At 41.1% G+C, this 23,254-nt stretch overlaps 2 protein-coding genes and 2 long non-coding RNA genes across 4 annotated transcripts; 2 read left to right on the top strand and 2 right to left on the bottom strand.

Annotated features, from left to right (window-relative positions):
- Positions 1–392: 392 nt before the first annotated feature.
- On the bottom strand, positions 393–10,573 carry LOC104925124 (protein bicaudal D homolog 2-like). The gene is made up of 8 exons (XM_010738675.3): positions 9,821–10,573; positions 6,404–6,616; positions 5,801–5,953; positions 5,130–5,549; positions 3,850–4,854; positions 3,493–3,644; positions 2,767–2,998; positions 393–1,750 (listed from the first exon to the last, which is right to left on the bottom strand). The coding sequence occupies exons 1-8, from the start codon at positions 10,058–10,060 to the stop codon at positions 1,748–1,750; spliced, it is 2,418 nt and encodes an 805-aa protein (XP_010736977.2). The 5' UTR covers positions 10,061–10,573; the 3' UTR covers positions 393–1,747.
- An 823-nt stretch (positions 10,574–11,396) lies between these two features.
- Positions 11,397–12,380, top strand: LOC113745907 (uncharacterized). The gene is made up of 5 exons (XR_003462476.1): positions 11,397–11,491; positions 11,684–11,715; positions 11,828–11,899; positions 12,070–12,138; positions 12,271–12,380. It is a non-coding gene; the product is annotated as an uncharacterized LOC113745907 (long non-coding RNA).
- A 270-nt stretch (positions 12,381–12,650) lies between these two features.
- LOC113745808 (uncharacterized) lies at positions 12,651–13,273 on the top strand. Its single transcript, XR_003462418.1, has 3 exons — positions 12,651–12,715; positions 12,796–12,871; positions 13,026–13,273. It is a non-coding gene; the product is annotated as an uncharacterized LOC113745808 (long non-coding RNA).
- A 133-nt stretch (positions 13,274–13,406) lies between these two features.
- LOC104925123 (transketolase) lies at positions 13,407–22,609 on the bottom strand. The gene is made up of 14 exons (XM_010738674.3): positions 22,260–22,609; positions 20,445–20,562; positions 20,237–20,350; positions 20,035–20,132; positions 19,051–19,242; positions 18,766–18,884; positions 18,460–18,656; positions 18,165–18,329; positions 16,971–17,127; positions 16,345–16,475; positions 16,150–16,233; positions 15,966–16,059; positions 15,592–15,714; positions 13,407–14,564 (listed from the first exon to the last, which is right to left on the bottom strand). Exons 1-14 carry the CDS (start codon positions 22,364–22,366, stop codon positions 14,377–14,379), a joined length of 1,887 nt encoding a protein of 628 aa, XP_010736976.1. The 5' UTR covers positions 22,367–22,609; the 3' UTR covers positions 13,407–14,376.
- Between the last annotated feature and the right edge of the window lie 645 nt (positions 22,610–23,254).

Genomic DNA, 23,254 nt, shown 5'->3' with positions numbered 1-23,254 from the left:
CACCCACAGTAGGGTTAGGGTTAGGTGCTGGACCTGGGAGATGAGAGCAGACATACAAGGAGTCGGTAGCAAGAGACAAGGGTGAAGCCTGCGAACGACTCTGGAAGTGGCATCAGTCAACGACGTTAGATTGTTAAATCTTGGGCAACTGGACTTGGTTGTAGATCTATGAAGATGTTTCACTTCTCATCCAAGAGGTTTTGCTAAGTTCTTCTCCAGTTGCCCCAGATTTAACTCTTCTTGAACAAAGAGGACCTGAAAGAGGATCTTCATAGAACTCATGACTGACAAGTCTCAAACATTTTGAGAGATATAAAGTTCTCAACAGTGAAAGAATAATTATTGTAAAAAAATGTTGGAATGATGAAAAAAATAAATAAAACACCCAAACATGTTGTGAAAGTTAAGATTTATTTCTTCACCAGTCATAACCGTTAGCAGACAGACAGTAGCACACAGTCATGAACCTTGCTAGTGTTTTACCACAAGTTCAGTTTTGTCGATATTCTAATCGATACTCTGACCAGCCACCTCCACTCAAGTTTCCACTTCTGAAACAAAAACAGATGATGACATCCTGCAGTCTGAACAGCGTCAAATAAATACAATTGCAGTTATAGTAAAAACATATAAAAATCAATTAGGACCAAGTATGTGAGCAACAATGTGTAACATATTTCCACAAAGAATAAACATTTAGTTGTTTTTTTTCCTTGCCATATCTGCAAATTGCACTTGTATAAACAAAACACAAAATGGCACTGCAGGCTGTTTGCAGACAATTAATTTCAGCTTTACAAAAACCTGTATTAAACAATGACATTAAAAACTCTCCTTCATGAATAAAGTTTATGAATACTATCATACATCTGACCTTAACTTAGAAATCTTTAAATAAGCGTTTGCATTAATACTCTTCTTTAGTCATAATAAACATACTTGAGTTTGTAACAGCTTTGCCGTGTCTACAAAGGAGGAGCCCAATTATACAAAATCTAGTAAGGACCCTGAATTTGAAGCTCCACATTTGCAGAATCATATTGTGAAAAGAAAAAAAGAAAAATCTTGATAACCTTGGCAGCTTGTTACTCTGGACTGTCAGAAAGGCACATCTAAACCTAAGGCCAAAAGAAAAACAACTAAGGCAGGAAAGCTTATTTGTCTCTTGTTCGTTTTCAGCCAGTGAGTTCTGGTTCAAAAAGAAAATACACATAATGGCTGGTTTCATTACTATGAAATAAATAGGGATAAAAACATGTTGAAGCACTTGAAAATCTGTCAGACAAACATGCATATCCAATAAAAACACTGTATAATACTTGAGACAATTAGCATGATTTTTTAGAAATAAAAGGGAAATCACCTAAGAGCAGATAAGTAAGTCAAAAAGTGCTCAGTCAGGCTAACGCAGGCAATGAGTGATCAGCAAAAACCCATCTTGATTTTTCCTCTGGTTCAGTAATAATAGTGGTGCATATTGTCGGAAGACTGAAGAACTGCAGTGGGCAGCCGATGCGATGAGTCATTCTGCAGTCAAAATGTTCGACAGAATTTTACATACTTGTTTTGGCGCTCTAAAACAAGGCCCCTGGCACATACTGTTGGTAATGTTCCTGTATTATAGCGATAACATGATCTGGACCATGATTTGAAAGTGAAGGAACCAGGAGCACAGCTGTCTGGCAACTGTCTCACACACACACACACACCCTGTCGGACCTCCTTAAGGACACTTGGCATGACAGAATTACTGCAAATGGAAAGATAAAACAGAGGAAAATCTCGTTAAATTGATTGCTCATGGATTGGTTAATTTCAAGATCCACTTCATTAGTGAGATGAAGTTCATTAATGAAGTTAGCAGTGAGGAAAGTTAGATGCCTGCAGGAAGCAGAAGGCTGAGGCGTGGCATGCATGCATGCATCTAAAGGAAATGTCCTTCAAACTGTTTAATATTAAAGTTATGTTGGCACACAAGAGTGAGGTAAAACATTTAATTATTTTGATACAGAAAAATAGAAAATACAGGAAAATTTTATCTTATTTGTAACAGGAAAAACAGGATTTTCAAAGTAAAACCTGTATAAATGCATTTTTTGCCTTTTGTTTTTATCTTTGGTATTCAGTCTACGTTAAGAAATGTTCCAAGTGAAATAAGGAGGTAGATAATATTTATAGTAACAGTGAAACATGAATGAAAACCTGGTACTTTCCATGACAAATTATACCTGCTTATAGATCTAAAAGCAAATTTGAAATGGCTGCAGTCTGGAGGCGGCTGAATTAAAATTAGAAAGTTGGTTTCCAGTTTCATGTGGTTACAATATGTGGCCAAATAATGATTATAAATATCACAGCGCATATCACAAGTCCTGTGCTTCGTGCTTCTGTGTGCCAACACATTAATTTTACCATGAAAAACAACAACTTAAAATACAATTGCTTTGATGCTAGGAAATGACTACAGCAGAGCCTGCTCAACCAGTCTAATGTTGTAATCACCGCCATGTACTGTTAATTGCACAAAAGTCTTAAATAATGATAATATCTGTAGGCCATATAATGTGTTAGATGTACAACAGCTACAAAAACAGAGAACTTGATGTTAGAAAAAATGAGAGCATGAAAAGTCTTAGAGATGCAAATCTTGCAAAAGTATAGATACAGAATCTTATAAAGGTCACATAAAAGCTTGCAGAAAGGCCCAGGGCCTCTGCTGATGCTTTGTGACTCAGAATTAGTGCTGCAGTACAGCCTGGGACTTACATGATGGTTGGAAGAGGCTCCCTTGCCCTTTGTTTTGCCCTTGCCTCCCACTGCTGTGGCACTATTGCGACGTGCCTGCTCGTGGTCAAACTCCAAGTCCTCCAGGCGCTGCGTCAAGGCCAGTTTCTGCTGGATGGCCATACGCAACAGAGAATTCAGGGTCTTCTTCTCGTCCTCAGCAGCAGCCAGCTGCCTCTGCATGTCATCCAGCTGGGTCACGTACTCGTCACACCTGAGAGAAAGAGAGGAGGAGAAAACAAAAACAACAACAGAGGGGGAAGGGGGGGAAGGAAGAAAGATACACATTATTCCCAGCAGGTGGAGCAATTTGCTTTGAAGTGCTGCTGCCGTCACATGTTTTCTCCATTCCCCAGACAGCATTTTCCAGATGGGAGGACGAGGTCTCTGAAAGCTGACTCGCACACAAGTATTACATCAGACTGTTCCCACAATGCTTTGTGTCTTTATCACACACATATTAAGATAGACACACAAAACAGTTGTGCAGAATAAACCCTAAAAGTTTAGAATTTTTCAGAAAACATGTTGAAAATAGACAAAATTAGCAGCATACATATTTCTTCCAACAGTAGAATAGATGCATTGTGGTGTAAGCCCATTATACGTGGTAAGACCACCTGGCCGACAGACTGGCCAAACGATGGTTCACTTCATGTTCATGATTCATTTCATGAAATGTAAACCGGCGATTATCTATAATCATACCTTGTGGCGAACATGGCTCGAAGAGAGGAGAACGTAGCAGCGTCCTCTTTCAGAGCTTTGAGTTCATTGCGGAGCTTCATCATTGTGTCGGTCACCATGGTCTTCTCACTGTCGTACTTACTCTTCAGGTTGGCCAGAGCAACCTCAGCCGTCTGAAAGAAGGGAATAAAAATCGTATAGTATCATTGATTTCTTGTACTTTTCATAAATAAACATCCCTGGTTATTTTTAGCAGAAGCAGATCCTCCTTCTGTTGTACTTCAGTCTGAGAAACAATGAACATCCTTCCTCTCTGAAACATACACAGCAGGCATGCAGCTCGTATATGTACAGACACACTCAGAGCGGCCGTCTGACCTGTTTATTAGCCTTGAGTACAGCTCGGAGAGTGGCGATCTGTTCCCTTTTGGTGCTAAGCAGGGACTTCAGTTTGAGGATCTCTCCCATGCAAGCCTCTTTGTCCTTGTCTGCCACCGTGCTCAGCTCCAGATTGGCAAGTCTCTGACGCGACAGCTCCGTGGTGCGGTCCACTGCCTGCTGCAGATGGCGGATCTGGTCCCTGATGATGGCTACGAGGTTATAGATGTTCATTGGTTCTGGCCGGTGCTCTGGTGCCGGAGCTGAGAAAACTGCGGCGCTGCTAGAGTTTGACTTTTTAAGTTCAGTCTCAGAGATCAGCCCGTTAGTGATAAGTACGGAAGACTGGTGCTCCTTCCCTTCCTGTCCCCTTCTCACTATGGCCTTGCCTTCCTTGTAGTAGTCGAGCATGACGCGGTTAGGGGTCTCGTTGTTGCACATACACACGTGGTTGTAGAGATTGGCAAGCTCTTCGCTGAAAGCTATGAGCTCATCCTGGGCCACATTAAGGCTGCCAAGTGATTCTCCTGCAGCCTCGCTGACCAGACGGAGCTCCTTCTCTAGACGAGCCACTTCTGCTTTATCTGCTTGGCTGATCTTCTCCAAGGACGCCAAACTTGACCTCAACTCCTGAACGTCGCTCTCCAGACGCGCTCGCTCGTCTTCGTACTGGCTTCGACACTCCTCGTACTTTGCCTTCAGAGTCTTCAGCTCCTGCCTCAACTCGCCGGCTTCGGACACGGCCACGGTGTATTTACACTGCAGGATCTCAGGTCCGTTAATGTCCAGCTCGTAGTAGTCTCCGTCGTCGTGGCTGTCCCGGTCTTTTTCACTGTCGAGGGCAGACTGGCGCTCCTTACTGGCCTGAAGTTTCCTCATGGCGCTGAGGTTCTCGGTCAGCCTGTTGACCGTCTCCTTTTGCTCTGACACAGTCCCATAGGCTTGTTCCAGTTGCTTCTGGCTCTCCTGGAGAGAGTTGATCAGGGCCACTTTCTCCCGCTCCACCTAACATAAAAACAAAATCGTTAGCTGGCCAACTTCAGAGCATGTGATCCAAAAATTCTAAGACTGTATAGTTTCGGTCTTCAAATTAAGTTAAAATGGGAAAAGAAATATGCGAGGCATGTTTTGAAGCTTAACCAACTATGTTGCAGAAATGTCTTTCAAAGTGTCAGATACAGATTCAGTTTCATTTTAAATGTTGAAAACATGAGATCAGGCAATGCACAATACAGCAAGTAATGGTACTGGATGGTCAAAGAGCATCATATGGATTTTACCTGCACAAGTTGTTGTTTAAGCTTCTGGATCTCAGAGATGTTGAGCTCACTCAGCAGGTCGTCCACGAGGCTCGGAGCCGGTTTGAGAGCGTCTCCTGTCTTGCCCAGGCCGTTTTCGAAACCTCTGATCAGATCGTCATTGTCGGGCTCCGTGGCATTAGAGGGATCGTCGTGTTTTAGGTTGTCGATGGAGATGTTGAAAGAGCTGTTGTACACAGATCCGCCGATGGTCATGTAGTGGGAGAGCTCCTTGCGCAGGGTGGCCTTCTGCTCGCGCTCCGTTTTAATGGTTTCCAAGGCCTCCGTCAGCTGTCGCTCAGCGATTTCTCTCAGGCGCATGGCCTCCTCCAGCTGGCTGTGTAGGCACTCGGAGTCTTCCTCCAGACGACGGATCTCGTGCTTTAGACCTTCAAATTCCACCTTAGCAGATGGTCAAAAATATAAATAAGGGTGTCAATAATTGTATTCAGTTCACTGTAGTTTTGCTGTCCAAAATTACCATAAAATATTATCCAGTGACTATTAAACAAAAACTTAAATGTAAAATTTTGAGTAAATGCTAAGAAAGGAAAGAAAGTATCATTTGATTTTTTAAACTTACAGCAAACTTCCACCCAGTTCAAGACTTGCAACAAAGTGAGTATCAGGTACCATCTTCTTCTCTGTCTCACCTGGTTCTGTCTCAGCACAGACACTTGCTTCTGAAGAGAGATGTTCTCCTCCTCCAGCTCGCTGTAGTCCTGCAGCAGACGAGCCTCCCGCACCTTATACTCTCGGATGTCGTCGCGCAGCTGACCGCGCTGCAGCTCCGCCAGCTCCGAGTTCTGCAACGCGGGAGGAGAAGGGCCGTTACGGCAGGTTGCATGAGGATAAACTCTAATTACTCTAATCACAATAAATGTTCAGCATCATTGATTGAGTAAAAATTCACCCGGGCAGTGCCAGCTGAACATCATTCACGTCCTACAACCATCAGCATGTTTCACATACCACAGGGGGCGAGACTTTGCCAGGTGGATGTAATGACGCGAGGAAGACGCGGTCCACATGCCAATCCGTGCTACAGGGAGTCATGGCATAGGACATCCTTTGTGTCAGCCACACCGAACAATTACATCATCTTCCCTGCTGGTTTCTCTGCAGTCCTGCTCACTGACCCTCCCCCAACACAAGCAACTTAAACTCTCTCAGAACTCACCCTTACGACCAGTGCTGGTCTCCAACTAAGCTTCCAACTGTGACATAAACTTTGTGTGTTTAATTAAAATGATCACCTCTCTCATCTCCAGGGCGATCGAGGACAGCCGTTCGTTTTCAGCTTGCACGCTGGTGAAGGAGGCTTTGGCCTGTCGGAGCTCATTCTGCAACTCTAGGACCTTCTGCTGGTACAAAGCCTCCTTACTGGCAGACTCCAGGATCAGCGACTCTTCCCTGCTTTCCCCATCTGCTGCCACCTTCTTGTGGGTTGAGTAAGCCTGCCCAAAGGCCTGGAGACAATTAGGAAGAATACACATTAGGGCAAACTGCTTTGATCAAGGATTAAAAAGACAACCTGTTTTAAGATACACAGAGAGAATGGCAAGTACGACCAGAATAACCGCTGATGATAAGATAAGTGGTCTCTTATCCAAACAGTGTTTATTCCAAACATACCAGGGGGGGTTTTATTTGCTGCATTTATTACTGGCTGTTCCTCTTGTGTTACAGAGGACCATTCACTCACAAGTGCTGTGTCACCCTGCTGCTAGGGTTGGGTTGTATTTCATCAAATGCTAATAGAGCACGGAAAGGCATTTTTTGCTTACTGATTATATCTGAAATGTATGAAATGTGTCACAAGCTGGAGACAACTGCAGGCTGCTGTCTTCCAATTCACCTTCAGGGAACGAAAACAGAGCTCAGCGGTCGTTCAGTCAGTCTATCTTGGAAATCTGACATGAAACTGCTGTTAAAAGTTAAAAATATCCTCATTTAATCTATTTCAGTAATATTATTTCTATATGCCATAGACTGATTTGATTTGTGTTTTGACTGCTATTTTCCACATTTGACTATGATCAACAAGACCCGATAAAATAAAACCAAACCTGAGCAAAATTATTTAATATCTGCAAATGTCTTCATACTAGTCCCAAGCCATGCATCATCTGGATTAAAGTCTGCTTCCTTACTTCATTCCCAACCATTCCCAAAGAGGTTGTTTGAAACGATATGCAGATTGGGAATGAGCAATGCCTGATACTTCAGCTCAGGGGGGGGAGAAAAAAAACGCTGATGGATGGGCAGTCAGAAACGACCGCAATCTGATCATATTTATCTATCAAATTAAAACTTTATGTGTTAAATCTTTAAAGTCAAAAAGTCAGTCAATTGTTATTCTTACTAAACCTAATCACAACCTAATCCTAACTGTGATCATTAGCAAGTTCTTTATTGACATTTAATCTGACTGAATTTTAGTTTCTGAATGACTGGAATACATAAAAACATAAAGTACAACAAAAAAGGTCAGATGCTTTTGTTAATGACATATTTGTCCTATTAGACCCTGATAACAACAACAAAACTCCATAAGATGCTGGGGGGGAACTGATGATACAAACACACTCTCGGGCCTGGTGTAGGTCTTTCTACAGCAGAGAGGAGGGTCTAATTGTGGTCATGACTGCACTTAATGTACAGATACCAAGCAAAGTGTACAGGCTTAAGTTAACAGTACTAACAGAGTCATGACAACACATGAATCACAGGATGAACAGGCTGATTCATTCAGTTGTGTAGACAATAAATAAATAAATAAATAAAATCGGAATTTTAAAAAAAGGAGGTCAGGAGAAATATAATAAAAACAGCAACAGAAAATAAAAGGCCCCTAAATTAGGTTGAGTGCTGATGAATCATAAGTTTTCCTCCATCAACCTCAACCCTGCTAAAGAGAGAAGCAACAGTCATGAGATACCAAGAGAATGACAAACTAACAATGAGTCATTTAGTGACTGGACTGCGATCTACGCCGTGAATAATGTAATGAGGACAGAAAACACCGTCAGCATCAACATACAACTGAGAAGTCATTGAAAGATCCAGGAAGTCAGTTCCTCATTTTGACTAAAGTGTAATTTATAACAGTTTCTTACAACTATTAATTATTACTAATCATTATTAAATCATTTCTCAAGCAAAATGCCAGACGTTCTCTGATCGCAGCATCTTTAATGCTTTTCTTTATATCAGATATGATAGTATCCTGATTACATTTAAGGCTTAGACTGCTTGTTGAATAAAGCAAGCGACTACATGGCCTCAGCCTGTGGAAAATTCATTCATCATGGCATTTCATGGCAGACTCTGTGGAAAAAGGACCTGCAGCATTTGTAGATATAAAAGTATCAATCTAACGTAACAATTCTTAATTTCAGGTTATCGTACACAAACAACTTAAAATATTGGTTAGGAATATTAGATTTATTTTGTAAATGGAGCCACCCAATTCTTACACTGGACCTTTAAATGATAAAACAAGCGTGAACCTGCAATCTGTATGAATGTAGTAATGTGTAATGATGTACACAGCTAAGACAAAGACTGACAGTGCAGTTATGTGTACGTATTATGACGCAGCTGTGGCCTTCTGACACACACACACCTCACAATGAAATATCCTAATACACTAAGTTATTAAGAGTGAGCAATATAGTCAATAATGACAGGAGACCACAAATGCTGACTGCTGAAGCCAATGTGGAAGTGTCTTAGGATGCAGTTCCTCTTAAGGTTGATAAAACCGCTCCAAGGGCTGAAGGGAAAAACCCAACTTCTTCTGCTGAAGTCAAAATTTCCCACAGGTTAGGGATCTCAGTAGCTAATGTCACTTCTCACATGTGTGGCTGTGGGAATAATTGGTTTATTAAAGAAGATAACGAGGTAAAAACGTATGATATCGTACATTTTATCCTCTCACAATCACGATGCGGTGGTCCAGACTCTTCTACATCCACCAATTTAACAATTCCTGGCTCCAAAACACTGTCAAGAGATGGCATCGTGTGGTAATGGGTGATGCTGCAGACTACCACATTTGAGGCTTGAGTGAGAATTAAATGACTCCACAGGTGGGAGAGATTTTGTTCACGACAGCTTGCCTTACAGTCATAACATTTGGACTAGGTCAGGCAGCTGTGTTCGGAGATGATGACGGATGAAAACCTCCTGAATCAAGATCAGAACATGTTGACGAATCCAAAATAGTAGCTAGTAAGGACAAAAAAATTGAAGGGAGAGATATTATTGTTCCCTGGATTCCAGTTTTGGCTGAGGTTGGCCACATTACTTATGTAAATATACTACTGCAGCTGCTGATGTCTGATTTAAGGCCTCTGCATACCAAGATCAAGTACAGGCATGTGGCCAAACATATCAACTTTTATCCTTCAATAAAGAAGAAAACAGTCAAACAGCATTTAGTATGTGGTCACAACATCACATATGCATGGTGCTTTTATGTTATGGCTGAGCTTCAGAGGGAGCAGACCCATGATTGACAGCTCGCAGAACTTATGGTGGTTCTGATTATAGACTGACACGTTCAAAACCCGTCGGAAAACACAGTGCTGTACCAAAATGGTTAATGTGACACGCTGGTATAATTTTTTTTTAAAGTGTCTGGCTGCGTGGCTATGACCTCGGGTTACCTCCTTCAGCTGATCCAGCTCATGTCGGACCGTCTCGTATTCCGTTTCCAACTCATCAAATCTCTGCTTGAGCTGCTGTTTCTCCTCCAGCACCGCCAGCCCGTACTCGGCCGCCTGGATCTTCTCGTGGGTCGTTTCACGGAGCTCCCGGGTGAGACGCTCGACCTCGGCTTGGAGCCACTGCGGCCCGGCTTCTGTCACCAGTACCGCGTCGGCATACTCCTGCTCGTCCATAGACATCTTTGGTGAAAGCCGCCGACTCACAACTGTAACGGGACCCAGCCCTGTGCTTTTAGCAGCAGGAGCAGAAAAACCACCAAGACCACAAAAATCACTGCCGTCTTTGTTTGAACCGCATTGTCGGGACTCAAACGGCGTTTATCTCCCTTTGCCTGTTCCCACCACACACTTCGACACCGCTCGACACCCCAAACGACACTTTTGTCATTCTCCAGGAGTTTCTTCCTCAGGCTGCCAGAGGAAACTTGAGTTGAGATCATCGATTGGAAAAAAAGAAGCTACTCCTGGCTCCTGAACGACATTCAAATGTGCCTAACCGGGAAGGGAAATGTAGTTTTAAGTGTAACGTCAATATCGCAACGTCTGCGTACTTCAGAAGGCACGTTGACTTCAAGTACCAGAGTGCATTGCGCGGGCTTGGACGGCGTTCGGCGAACTGACTGAAGATGTCAACACTGCACTCTAGCGACGGAATTATGAAACTACAATTATACACAGGAGACAGATACTATTTATTAAAGACATAATTCAATAAATTAATGCTTTGCTTCTTATTTCCCCTGTGTTCTCTATCCGCTTTGTGTCATGTCTGTCTGTCACCTGCCTAATAACTAACACACCTGCATTCACCAATCAATATGCACAGATTTAAAAAACGGGCTCAGGACTCGCTACAGTCAGAGCCCGTTTCTAGTCCATGACCTGTTCCCAACCCTGTTTTTGCCAAGCCTCAGGGTTTGTTTTTTTTTACCTGTCACTCCCTCGGCCAGGTGCAGTCTCTTCATCCTCTCTGCTTTGTATTGTTTTTGCAACCTCCTTATCACCACACCCCTAACCAGCCAGATCTCTAAGAGCCGGGTAATTCACTTCCCTGCTACACTGTTTTCCGATTAAAACGATATATAATGCAGGAAACAGACTAGAACCAACTAATATTAGTTTTTTTTTTTTTTCAATTACCAGAAGAACAGTTATCAGGATAGTTTATTTATGTACGGTCATTAAGCTGTAGTCTAATTTAAATGTAAATGTACTTCCACCAAAACAAGCAGCACTTTTAACTTTTACTCCTCAAATTAATGACTTCTTTTTTAAATATACATACTTGCCTTATAAAACTAATAAAACTGTGTTTATTCGTTGTTTGCATCAATAATGTCTGTGTAAAATTAAATTGTTGATTTTTTGTTTCAATCTAACTGTCAAACTCTTGTCCCATTGTCTTTGAGCCTCCACACACTGTATAAGTTTAAAGACCTAATGACAGGCTGTCAAAGTACATGAATGTGAAAGCAAAACAGCCTTATCTGGGACTTCCCTTCAGTCTGGCCACAGCTTGACAGAGTGGTTTATCTGGTTGACGAGGCTGTCTTCTAGATTTTAGTGTTGCTGAACTTGCCAAGAGAATTTACCCGAAACTCCACTTCAATGGTATGTACACTTATTTTTCTTTCACCTGATGTCAATCCATTCTCTAATGTGTTTTTATCAGTCTATTTCCTGTCTTTCTTTGAGTCTCCCACTGTCTCTGGGCACCTCTAGCAACCAACCTGCTTTGTGTTTATGCATCAACCTGTTTATGCTGATCTCTACCAAGAGATCACGGGAGTGTTTCTTTTTCAGGAACATGGAATGGATTGGACTTTACCAACACTGTATGTAGGCATACATTATAGTCCAATTTTTAAAGTGGAGGGTTGTGGCACAAAATAAAATACATTTTTTATTTAGAAGATATTTCTTAATTCTAATATATTCTTTTTCCAGACAAATATTACCATTTTTATTCAATCTGCTTTGGTCTTGGGTGGGGAGCAGCACTCTATAGGCCATTTTGTTGTAAGTAGACACGACGTATCATTCTATTTTTTAAATTTACACTTTGTTGGAATAATGTACTTTTCCAGTGATCCAACTTATCAACAGAGCTACCTGTTTTTATTTGGTATAGCCTATTGTGTTTCAAGCTTACATCATGTACTTTGAGACTATTTGTGTTTGTTTTCTAGCACCGATGATTCCATCAGTTTTCGGCATGTTCTTCACCATAGTGTTTGAGATTATAGGCATACTATCTGGTAAGATGATCTTTGTTTAAGAGCTGACACGGTTTAGATTTTTTTTTTCTTTTTAAATGCTCCACTAATCTTTATGGTTTCCTGAACTACAGTGACAATAACAATGTTCATTTTGCATTTTTTTCCTGTCAGACCTGCCAGCCCATACTAAGAAATGTAAAGGCCCTCCCTATTGCAGAGAAGGTAGATATACTTATTTGCTGACTTAGTTCTGATTTGTACCAGAAATGTATTGATAAATGATTAAACTTACTAAATGTCTAAAACACACGTTAAGTTGATTTTTAATGTTTGGTTCATTAATATGCAACAGCGTATGCATGATTTATAGAGTCATTTTAGAATAATGTGAATATTCATTATCAACAATCACTCATTAAAGTGAGTACACATGACTACAATTACAATTAATACATACTATATGATAAAACGATGACATTAAATTTTGATTATAAATCAGTACCCACATTCAAACCTGTTCTTTAACATTTCCTCTCTCCCTTTAACTCTTTAGATGTTTACTGGGGATTTGTTTTTGCACTTTTCGTGGCCATCTTGAACCTAAACTCGTACCACGGTAAAGCCACATCAATATACAGCACATGGAAACCTTGGAAAAATAATATATATGTGATCGCATGTTGTGTTTTATTCCAGTCTACACAATGTCTTATGGATGTGGAATCATTATGTTTGCACTTAGAGGAGCAAAACGGAAATACAGTTCTCTAAGGTAGGTAGGCAACAGAATTGACTGAACTTTTGTGCATTATTCTGATAGATAACAACATTTGTAGTGTTATCACAGTTGGAATTCAGTGTCTTTAAAAGTTTTAACGTAAGGGTATTTGTATGATGTAATAAAATGATTTGTCTCTTTTGAACAGGAAGCTGAGAAAGAGGCGATCCAGGTGAAATTACGGGCAGTGACATCCAGTGTGTTATCCACACGGTGTTACAGCACGAGTTAGTTTTCATGAAATGAACTTTAGACACAGATATGGTCAATTCTTCCAGGAAGTTAGCAAATGACGCCACCGAAACAATGTGCCAGTTTCATGACGAGGTTTTTTGTTAACCATTACCAGCTCAGACGTAATTAGCTATCACAGAGATTACAATAAAAAAAATGAAACAAAGTGATGCAGATATTTGCTGCAAGAATCTTTGTCAGTAATCATGGTTTTGTATCACTTATTTACTGCTTGAATGGAAAGTCGACGTTCACGCAAGTACAATTATAAAAGAACTATTGTAAACACTCAAAGTCAAATGCAGAGGGCTTTATTACATGAAAGTAAGGTACATACAAAATTTCAAGTAACAAAGAAAGTGTTTGTTCTTGGGTACACAAGTCAGTTGTAACTCTAGTTACAGTCAACAATATTCTCTGATCTCCAGCATCTGAAGGGCCTTCTGCCCCTCCACCCTATAGAAAAATGAAGGTGATGCTACTGATCACTTATTGATTACTGCTCATTATCACTGCTGGTACGGTCCAGTTGTGCAGCTAGCACAAATGAACGTTGAGGTGTGTAGGTTGATGGTGAATTTTTTAAATCAATAACCAAAATCACAGTGCTGAAGAGAAATTATACAACTTTTGAAACCACAAAAATGTCTGAAGATGATGACAATGATTTGGTGGTTTTGAGTGACTGCTTGTTATGACCTTCATACATTTGTTTGATTTTTTTTTCTCTCTACTACCTTCTACAAACAACATCTTTCTGACACTGTTGTCATGATAAACACTTATTCGAAAACAATGCCCCACCCAGTTTATTGAGCCAATCAAACATATCAAACATTTCTAGTTGAATGATGTTAATCAAAAACTTTTTTTTAAAAAAACACATGAGAGCGTCACATAGTACTCATGCGGAACATGTAATAATGCATTGTTTTGTATGGTGAGCATCCAACAACAACAAAGTCAGTTATGGCCACAATTATCTGATGACTGAGCTGTGAGTTTAGACATGAGGATATGTGTGTTTTAATCTATGTATCTCTGTCCTTGTATGAAATGTGATGGATGCATGAAAGAAAGGAAAATGTGAAACTCTACTTCAAAGTGTACAGCACAAAATCACACTACTTCAGTTTACACTTAGGGGCATTTACGGTGAAGGAATTTAAAGAGATGGGTGTCATGTGAATCAAAAACATACTTGACTTGTTAGTTTTCATCTGTAGGGGGTGTGAGCAGATAGGGTGGGTGGGGCAGGTAGAAAGTTATTTGGCATTGGTAGAGCTGCTGAGCATCTTGCGGATGGCCAGGGTGATGGCGTCACGGTCGATGCCATAGATCTTGAGCAGCTCGTGAGGTTTGCCACTGCGAGGAACGTGGGACACAGCAAGACGATGCAGACTGAAGCCAGACTCATTGACCATAGCTGAGGACACTGCCTCCCCAAGGCCACCTGTGGAGCAAGAATTCATGACATGAGCGAGTTGAAGAAGCAGGGCAAGATTTGTTCCCACCACTGGTGGAGGAAGTATTTAGATTTACTTTAAGTGAAAGTAAAAGTACCACACTGTAAAATTAAAATGATTAAAAACCTAACTTAAGTGAAAATATTTAAGTATTTATTCTGAACAAAATGTACTTAAATACAATCAAAAGTACTTTTTATGCAAAAAGTTCCTGTCAGTGCTTTTTTATTATATGTGATGTTGTTGATTATTCTTTCTGCTGTATTAATGTCTTAATATTGCATTAGACTGCTGTAGATGTTGCTGTTGCTGCTGTTATGATTGAGCTCATTTGAACCACTAAACTAGTTAAATTAGCTTAAGATATAAGATCATTTTATCAACCAATAAAGGAACACTTGACAAACTTCACTTTAGTTTATGGCCAACTTGGATAGGAAGGGTATTAAAAAAATAAGGCTGTGTATAAGCCACCAAAGTGTAGCTATACAGTAAATAGAGAGGACAAGAAAACATTTTAAACTGGTTAAATCGAAACCGGTGAACCTAAATATGCACTATACCACTATTTGTCTTAGTCCAGATATAAAATAAAAGATACCCTGACATCAGACTTAATGCAGTTGCCAAATATCTTTTGTCTGGTCAAGTCCATGCCATCACCAATCCTGTTTCCTCTTAACAGACACAGGGCATGGCTGTCTGTGCTATCTAGGTCACAGAAGGCCCCATGGGCACATGCTCGGTTAAAGAAATCTGACAGCACTCTGCCTCTCTGGCTCTCGCACTTAGAAAATGCACCACAATACCAATACCTTGTCTGCAATGAGGGCACCCAGCAGTCATCCCCCCCCTCAGCCAATGAGCAAATGCCACCACATTGCATCTCTGTTGCTGAACCAACAGAAACATGCCACCACAAAACACTCGAGGATATGGACCAATGACAGAGCTGCAGCTACATTATGCTGAGATGCTCGTTGGCGCTAGGTTTGGTAGTGGTCATTGCGATACCTTCGTAGTAGTGGTCTTCTACGGTCAGGATTCGTCCCCTGGTGGCACGCGTGTGGTCGATGATGGTTTTAACATCCAGTGGTTTGATTGTGAAGGGGTCGATGACCCTGACGGAGATCCTCTCTGTAAATTCAGTTAATCCGATTGAAAAATACATTATATAACATAACACCATTCATTACATCACTGCTACTAATGCATGCAATTCATATAATGGTTCTCAGGCCAGGACGTCCTTGTAAATCCTGGTTTTAATCAGTATAAAACACAATGACAAAGTGAAAAGTCTAAAAAGATCTGATGGATTTTACAGCCATTTATTTAAACAAATATTATATTCCACCCTTCTTATGATCTAACACAGTGTACTGTACCTTTCTTTAAATGTTCAGCTGCAGTCAGGGCCTCGTGCAAAGCCACTCCAGCTGCCACCACAGTCACCTGGTCGTCTTTGCTCTGGTACACCACCTGGCAAAGGGAACGGTATTACCCTTCAGTCATGACAGTGACTAGTGTACTCATTTCGTATTTTCCCCCACACTGTCTTAACAGTCTCACCTTAGCCTGTCCAACATGGAAGTCCTCATTGCTGTTATAGATCATGGGATTGTCTTGGCGGCTGGTTCGGATGTAGCAAACACCCTTCATAAAGATAAATATGACAGTCACCACTGGGGCATTTTGACAACAAATGTACTTTTTAGCTAATAAATAAATGTTCCACAAATACGACTGAATTTAGGGTTTTGGTACCTTTGTGCTTGCAGCCAGCTCCACAGCCTTCTCTGTAGACACACCGTCACAGGGATAGAAAATGGTCGCTGTGGGAAGAGCCCTGAACATAGCCATGTCCTCTAGCCCCATGACAGAGGGGCCTTCCTCTCCTGTAATGTGTACATTTATAGTTGATTACATATGTTTCGACATTCGGAAAACCCTCAAAAGTTATTGACTGGTCAGGTGAGCTGATGCATGCAGACCCAAGGACAGAAAGCCAGACTTTGCATGCAGTGTACCTGCACTAACAGAGGGACACTGGGTTCCCTGCTGACAGCTTCCAGGGCAGACAAGAAGGGAGAAAAGGGGAGGATTGAGTACAAACTGTAAGGCCAAAGGGAGGAAATGGATAGGGAAAACACAGGATTAGAGGGAAAGAGAGAGAGGATTGCAACAACTGCACAGAACACACAAGGAGATCATTCTTTTATACATTTATATATATATACATACACCATTAGGGTTGCTGTGAATGGTCTGAGAAAGTGAAGTGTCTGGCTTCAGTGTGGGGAAATATAGGTGAATTCTGTGAAGGTGTGGTTGGAGGAAGGTGTGTGATAGGGGTTGTGGTATACATGGCTCATTAGCAGCAGTTTACTAACCGGTGGACAGGCCACAGTGGGAGCCACACAGGTTGATGTTGCTTTCTGAGATGGCTGCCATGCGGAGCTGGTCATAGGCACGGGTGAAAAAGGAAGCAAGAGTGCTGGCAAACACAACATTCCTCTCACGTGCAGCACATCCCATGGCAACACTGACCTGGAAAAGAGATTTATAATTTCTTAGTACCGAAAGATCTAACCTATAGACACAGGTCACACACACCTGATCCCAAAAAGATCGCCCAGAGGGTCAAGTATCGGTGGTACAAACCGTATTTTGAAAACCTCTTTGAACCAAAGACCACAGTAAGTAGAGAGTCAGTGAGAAGAGTTTTCTCTTAAGTCCTGGGACTTATTTTCTCATATGGGTGGAATCAAAGGCATACCTCTTCTCACAAACAATTTCCTCTGTCTTCTCTCCCTAATGCCACAACTTCTTTATCTTGCTTCGTCAAAAACACCATCTAAGCATCCATGAAAGTGCAAATCAGAGAAAACAAACTACTTCTTTAAAGGCTGCACTTCGAATAGCAGTTATTAAACTAAGAAAAGGATGTCATTAAAACAAAATGTATATAATTAAAATAAATTTATAGTAAATCAAGTGGTTAGTTTTGTAGTTTAGTAATTTACTTATTTAAAATACAGTGACTTTTCACCCAGTTTCTGAAAACCACAGAAATGCTGCCATTCAACTTTTGACTTTTCTCATGCGTTCAGCCAGATGGTTCCACCCTCGGCACTGATTAATATTTTACTTCTGAATACACTTGTCACGACTGCTTATCATCATACACATGACTTGACCTACATGGGAGTTGGCTGCTGCGGCTGCCATCACAGTGCAAGGAATTAATGTCTGATCACTTCACTACTCCAAATTATTAATCTAAGATCAGATTAAATAATGACGGAGACAAAGGAAGGATACCGCCACTGTGGTGTTGTCTGCAGCAGCCACATTGGACATAAGGAGGCAAATGGGTCGTGTCTTTGTCCATGCTTACATTATGGATGGACAAGTCATGCATAATTAAATAAGGCAGGTTCAGACAGAAGAAAGAGCAATTTACTCAAGACAATCCCCACATTAAAGAAATAGGGGGAGGGTTTTGTTTGTTTTTTAATAAGCTTTTAAAAATAAGAGCATGTAGACTTTTAGACTTAATTCTATAGATTGAAGAGCTATCATACCATGTTCTGCTGAGCGATGTAGCACTCCACAAAGCGGTTTGGATGCTCATTCTTGAAGATCTCTGAGTAGGTGAGGTTGTTGGTGTCTCCATCCAGGGCCACAACACGTTCATTGTAGCGGCCTAACTTGGCCAACGCTATCCCATATGCCTTCCTTGTGGCAATCTTTAACAAAGTTCATTAACAAAGGTTGTTAATTCATAAAGAATTCAGTAATTTTCCTCTGTGGTTTCAGTGGACGTTGTGTGGACACGCTTGTAAATAGAAGCTGAGCATGTCTGCACAGGTGACAAACCTTTTCTCCAGCCTTGTAGTTGGGTGCGCTCGGCATCCTGATATTCCTCAGGCTGACAGGTGGGGAGTCCTCCGTGGGAGCAGGAGGATACAGGTGCTTGCTGCTGTTCATGATGCGGCTTTGCAGATCCTTCATAACCATCTCGGCCATGTCTTTGGGCAGAGGTTTGGCATGCCACCCTAACTTATCCTCTGCGGCTGAAATTGGATTTGAACACCTTTTTTATGGACGTGTTAGGTTGGAAAACTGTTACTGTTTGCCTCTAAATATAGTATCCACTGTGAGTGGACAGCGATAGACAATTACCTGGGATGCCTTTGCCCTTGATGGTTTTGGCAATGATGGCAGTGGGTTGATGGCGTGGCTGGCTCAGAGCCTTGCAAAGCTCCTCCACACTGTGTCCATCCACAATGATGGCATGCCAGCTATACACAAAGACATCAAGGCCGCACATTAAAACACACTTGGTATAGTGTGTATGTTTCATATGGGTAGATGGCATGAACACACACCAGGACACTATTCACTAATAGTTAAACATCAGACAATGTTAGCCTCAAGTACAATATTGTCAGTTTTATGCACAATTACCCGAAAGCTTCACAGCGTTTCTGATATTTCTCAACGTGATGCTGCAGGGGTGAAGAGTCACTTTGGCCCAAGCGGTTGATGTCCATGATGGCCACCAGGTTGTCAAGTTGGTAGTAGGAGGCGAACGACATGGCCTCCCAGACAGCACCCTCTGACATCTCACCATCCCCCATCAGGCAGTACACACGATAACTGAGGTGAAGAACATGGGTGAGATGAGGGTGGGGTGTGGTGCTTTCAAGAAGAGGAAAAATCTCACGCAAATGTTCTTTGACAATTTTCCAGTCAGATTGATTCTCTTTCCATTATCTGACAGTTGGGTTGGTAACCAGCTGTGACATGATAAAAGCTTCCTGAGGCCCCTAAAGGCGTGGCTGCTGATTTTCACACCTGCCTCTGAAACAAGTCTTCGATAAGAATCCCACAGAGCCACTGAAATAGGACTGATTATCATCTTAAAAAAAAAATTGTTAATATAAATAAAGAATACAAAATATTAACCAGATGTACAGTATATATATAGTATATTTTTTTTCAAGAGTGGGGGTATCATTGCGATGGAAACTGAATCAATTTGTGATGATAAATTAGAACAATAGACTAAAAAACAAATTCATGGATGAAAGCACAATGCCTGAATTTAAATCCGAGATTAAATCTGCATGGATGGTAAAAAATAACTGAGATATAACTGCTGGGCCTGTGATTATTAGAGCAGAAAAATCATGAGAGCAGAGCATGTAACTGCAGTGCACGCCCACAGAATCTGGAAAATCCCAAGCACTCAAATGATGCTGCAGACCTAAGATACAAGAAAAACCTCAAATCACACACCATAATGTTGTGAATATTGCCATTGTATGTTAAATGCAGTCACTATCAGGATCTCAAATGCACCTAATCAAGAAAAGCAAAATGCTTAAATGGTCAGACTTGTTTTGTTTTTCTTCTTGTGTGTGTGTGTCCACATGTATGAAACATTACCTGGACTTGTCAAAGTACTTCCCAGTGTAAGCCATTCCACAGGCCACACCAAGACCCTGTCCCAAGGAGCCAGTGGCCAGATCCACAAATTGCTGCTTCTGAAATACACACAACAAACAAATACACAATAAAGTAACAGATGGTACACTGTTTGTGTGCTCCACGAGATGATTCCTAATGTGTGGGACAATATAAAGCTTACAGGGGTTTGGTGGCCCTCCAGGGTAGAGTCAACATGGCACAAACTGAGCAGTTCACTCTCCTTCAGGAAGCCTGCTTCAACCCACATGGAGTACAGGGCTGGAGCAGCATGACCCTGTGAAAGAAAAGACAATCACGACATTTAGACACATCCAAATATCTGACAAGAAGGTCTCCTGTCCAGACCAGTAGGACTGACTGACTCTCACCTTGGACAGGACGAAGCGGTCATTGTTAAAGTTCCTTGGGTCATCATAGCGGTACTTCATGGTGTGGAAGAAAAGCACCGACATGATTTCTGCCACACTGCAGCATGATGTGGGATGTCTGCACGGCAGGAGGAGACAGTGCTTTTACCCATATGTGGGACATGAGTACATGCACATGCACACAGGGATGTACAGTAACCACAAAGACACAAGACTGCTTCAGTATTATCATGTGGTATTAAGAGCATAAAATCCAGGTTACTATGAATACTACTTTGCACATTATTCCAGCTGGAAAGTGAAGCTACTATTATTGTAGAGTTGTGTTTATAGATGCAGCACAGGTAATCATGTTATAAAATCATACAGATATGTAAAATTACAAAAATATAAAATGATTAAATATCACCATTATGAGTAGAATAAAAAGTTGGATATGTGGGTGGTTGTATAGATTTTTAGATTCACAGTGTAGACCGAAACAGAGAACCAAAATAGTGTTGAAAATGCATTCAGTTACACTGTGTGAATACAGCATGCAAAGGCCCTCACTAGATAGGGAACTGATTTTTAAATCATACCATTAGAATAAAAAATTGTTTTGCTTTTATAAACAATAATTACACAGAACCATTCCAGCTTTACACTTAATCACCAAGAACTCTATCTTACAGGTTCCATAGCAGTGGATTATTTTTTATTGGTGAGGCCCTGATATTAATGCCTGGTTATTGGTCTTTCCCACATATAAAGGTATTAGAGTATTTTGGCCAATAATGTGCAAATATGACACATCCAAAAGTTCTTAATGCCTTAACCAAGCCATTAGGTTGATGGTGCTTCAGTGTTTCTCTTTGTTCCCTTCCATGCCTGTTAGACAATGGGTCTATGATCACCCTCTTGATTGTTCAGGTAGAGAGACAAACAGAAAATAATTATTCTTCTTATCTGTACAGACATTTCTTTCAGATTTTCAGGACAATGCAAAAACAACCTTTAACATAGCCATAAGAGGACATGATATACAAGTTCATCAATATCACTTCTAAATGCTGCTCCTGTAGGAACCACACAATACTCAAGTCTATCTCTGTCTGTGTGTATACAAGCCACCAGGCTTTGGTAATAGTCTATGCCCAATAGAGGCATAGATTCACTGCACTTGCACTTGCATACATTTTTGATTTACCTCAGAAATCAAATATAATATTTATCCTACAAAATGCAAATAACTTTGAAATAACCTAAATGCAACAAAGACTGTACAGATTCAGTCATTCCCCAGAATATGGAAACCCAATCATGTGAAAAGATTTAATTATTCACTTTTGACGTCAGCTGTCATTGGAGTGTCTTACGGTTGTGCAGTTTAACACAAAAATTTTAAAGGATATGCGGATTCACTGAAATCCATAAATCCATTTATGAACCTTAAAAGTTCTAAAAATCTGAATAAAGCACACTGTGAAATGTAAAATATATTAATCGTATTGATTTAAATAATAAAGAATTCAGAGCACAACTTGTCAAAATACAATTGTGGATGTTCAAATTCATCTGTCACTGGACCAAAGGAGGAGAACAAAGGCTGGAGAAAGAACATGCTGTACCTTTGGCCCTTCGATTGGATCCATGTCTGAGTGTGTGCATCTGTACATGCATGTATGTAGCCCAAGGACTGTTGGTGTTCATCCATGCATGTTACAAAGAACTATTATGTTTGCATTATGTTTTGCACACATTTTACATTTTTGCATTGTGCATCGCATTCACAGTGTCAGAGCTCATGTCTGAGAGTCATTGGAGGCAACTCACCCGCTGCCCGCTGCAGTTGTTGCCTTGATGGAGTTGATCCGGAGGCGGTTGGCGATGTTCCTCAGTGCCTGCACTGTCTGCTGGTCAGGTTTGTGATAATCCTCCATGATGGCAAAATGTCAAGTTCCTCAGCACCAGAAAAGTGGACCAACTAAGATCCTGTGTTGAGTTTGTGTGTTTTAAATGTTTGTGTGTGAGAGTGAGGGTTGCAAAAGAGCAGCACCTGTATGTGTGTGTGTGTGTGTGTGTGTGAGAGAGAGAAAGAGAGTGATGGAGGCAGAGAGAAAGAGAGAGAGGAATGGTGGAGAAGCTGGATTTATTCTGTCAGGCATGCAGAAACATAGATGCACAAGGACATACACACACACAGACACACACTGCACACAGACACAGACACACACACACACACACACACACACACAGAGGAGAGGAGGGGGAATCCAGTGACGTGAGTTGGGTGTTACTGCTCAAATCCAGTGGAATTCATTTCATTGGCTACTGTGTGTCTGGAATGGTGGAGGTGTGTCACAGCTATAGATGTGCCTTAGTTTGTGTGTGTGTGTGTGTGTGTGTGCGTGTGTGTGTTTGCATGTAAGGAGGGGCTGGATAATTGGAGATAGGAGGGGGGACATCGGAAGCATCTCACTCTGATTCACTTTGGCTTTACTGTCTAAACTAATCATTCAGATCTTGACGGTTGGTTCTTTGTTATTTACACACCGCCCCATTCTTATTGCCAAAGTCTTATTGCCAATGTTTGAACAGGAAATTTAACATGAAATAAAGATGATGGATGTGAGTGACAAATGGAAAATTAACAAAAAGAAGAAAAAAATTAGGACAGTAAAAGAAAGAATGTGTGAGAGATAAGAGAGCAACTGAATTTGATTTTGTCAGCGCTCGTTGCTTCCACCAAATCAGCATTCATAAAAAATAACATTAATGTATATTTCACAAAAAACAAAAAAGGCAACAAAATACAGGAGAAAGCAAAA

This window comes from Larimichthys crocea, chromosome VI (assembly GCF_000972845.2).
Source record: "Larimichthys crocea isolate SSNF chromosome VI, L_crocea_2.0, whole genome shotgun sequence".
NCBI lineage: Eukaryota > Metazoa > Chordata > Actinopteri > Sciaenidae > Larimichthys > Larimichthys crocea.
The sequence above is the reverse complement of the archived record's forward strand: the minus strand, read 5'-3'. Positions and strand labels throughout refer to the sequence as shown.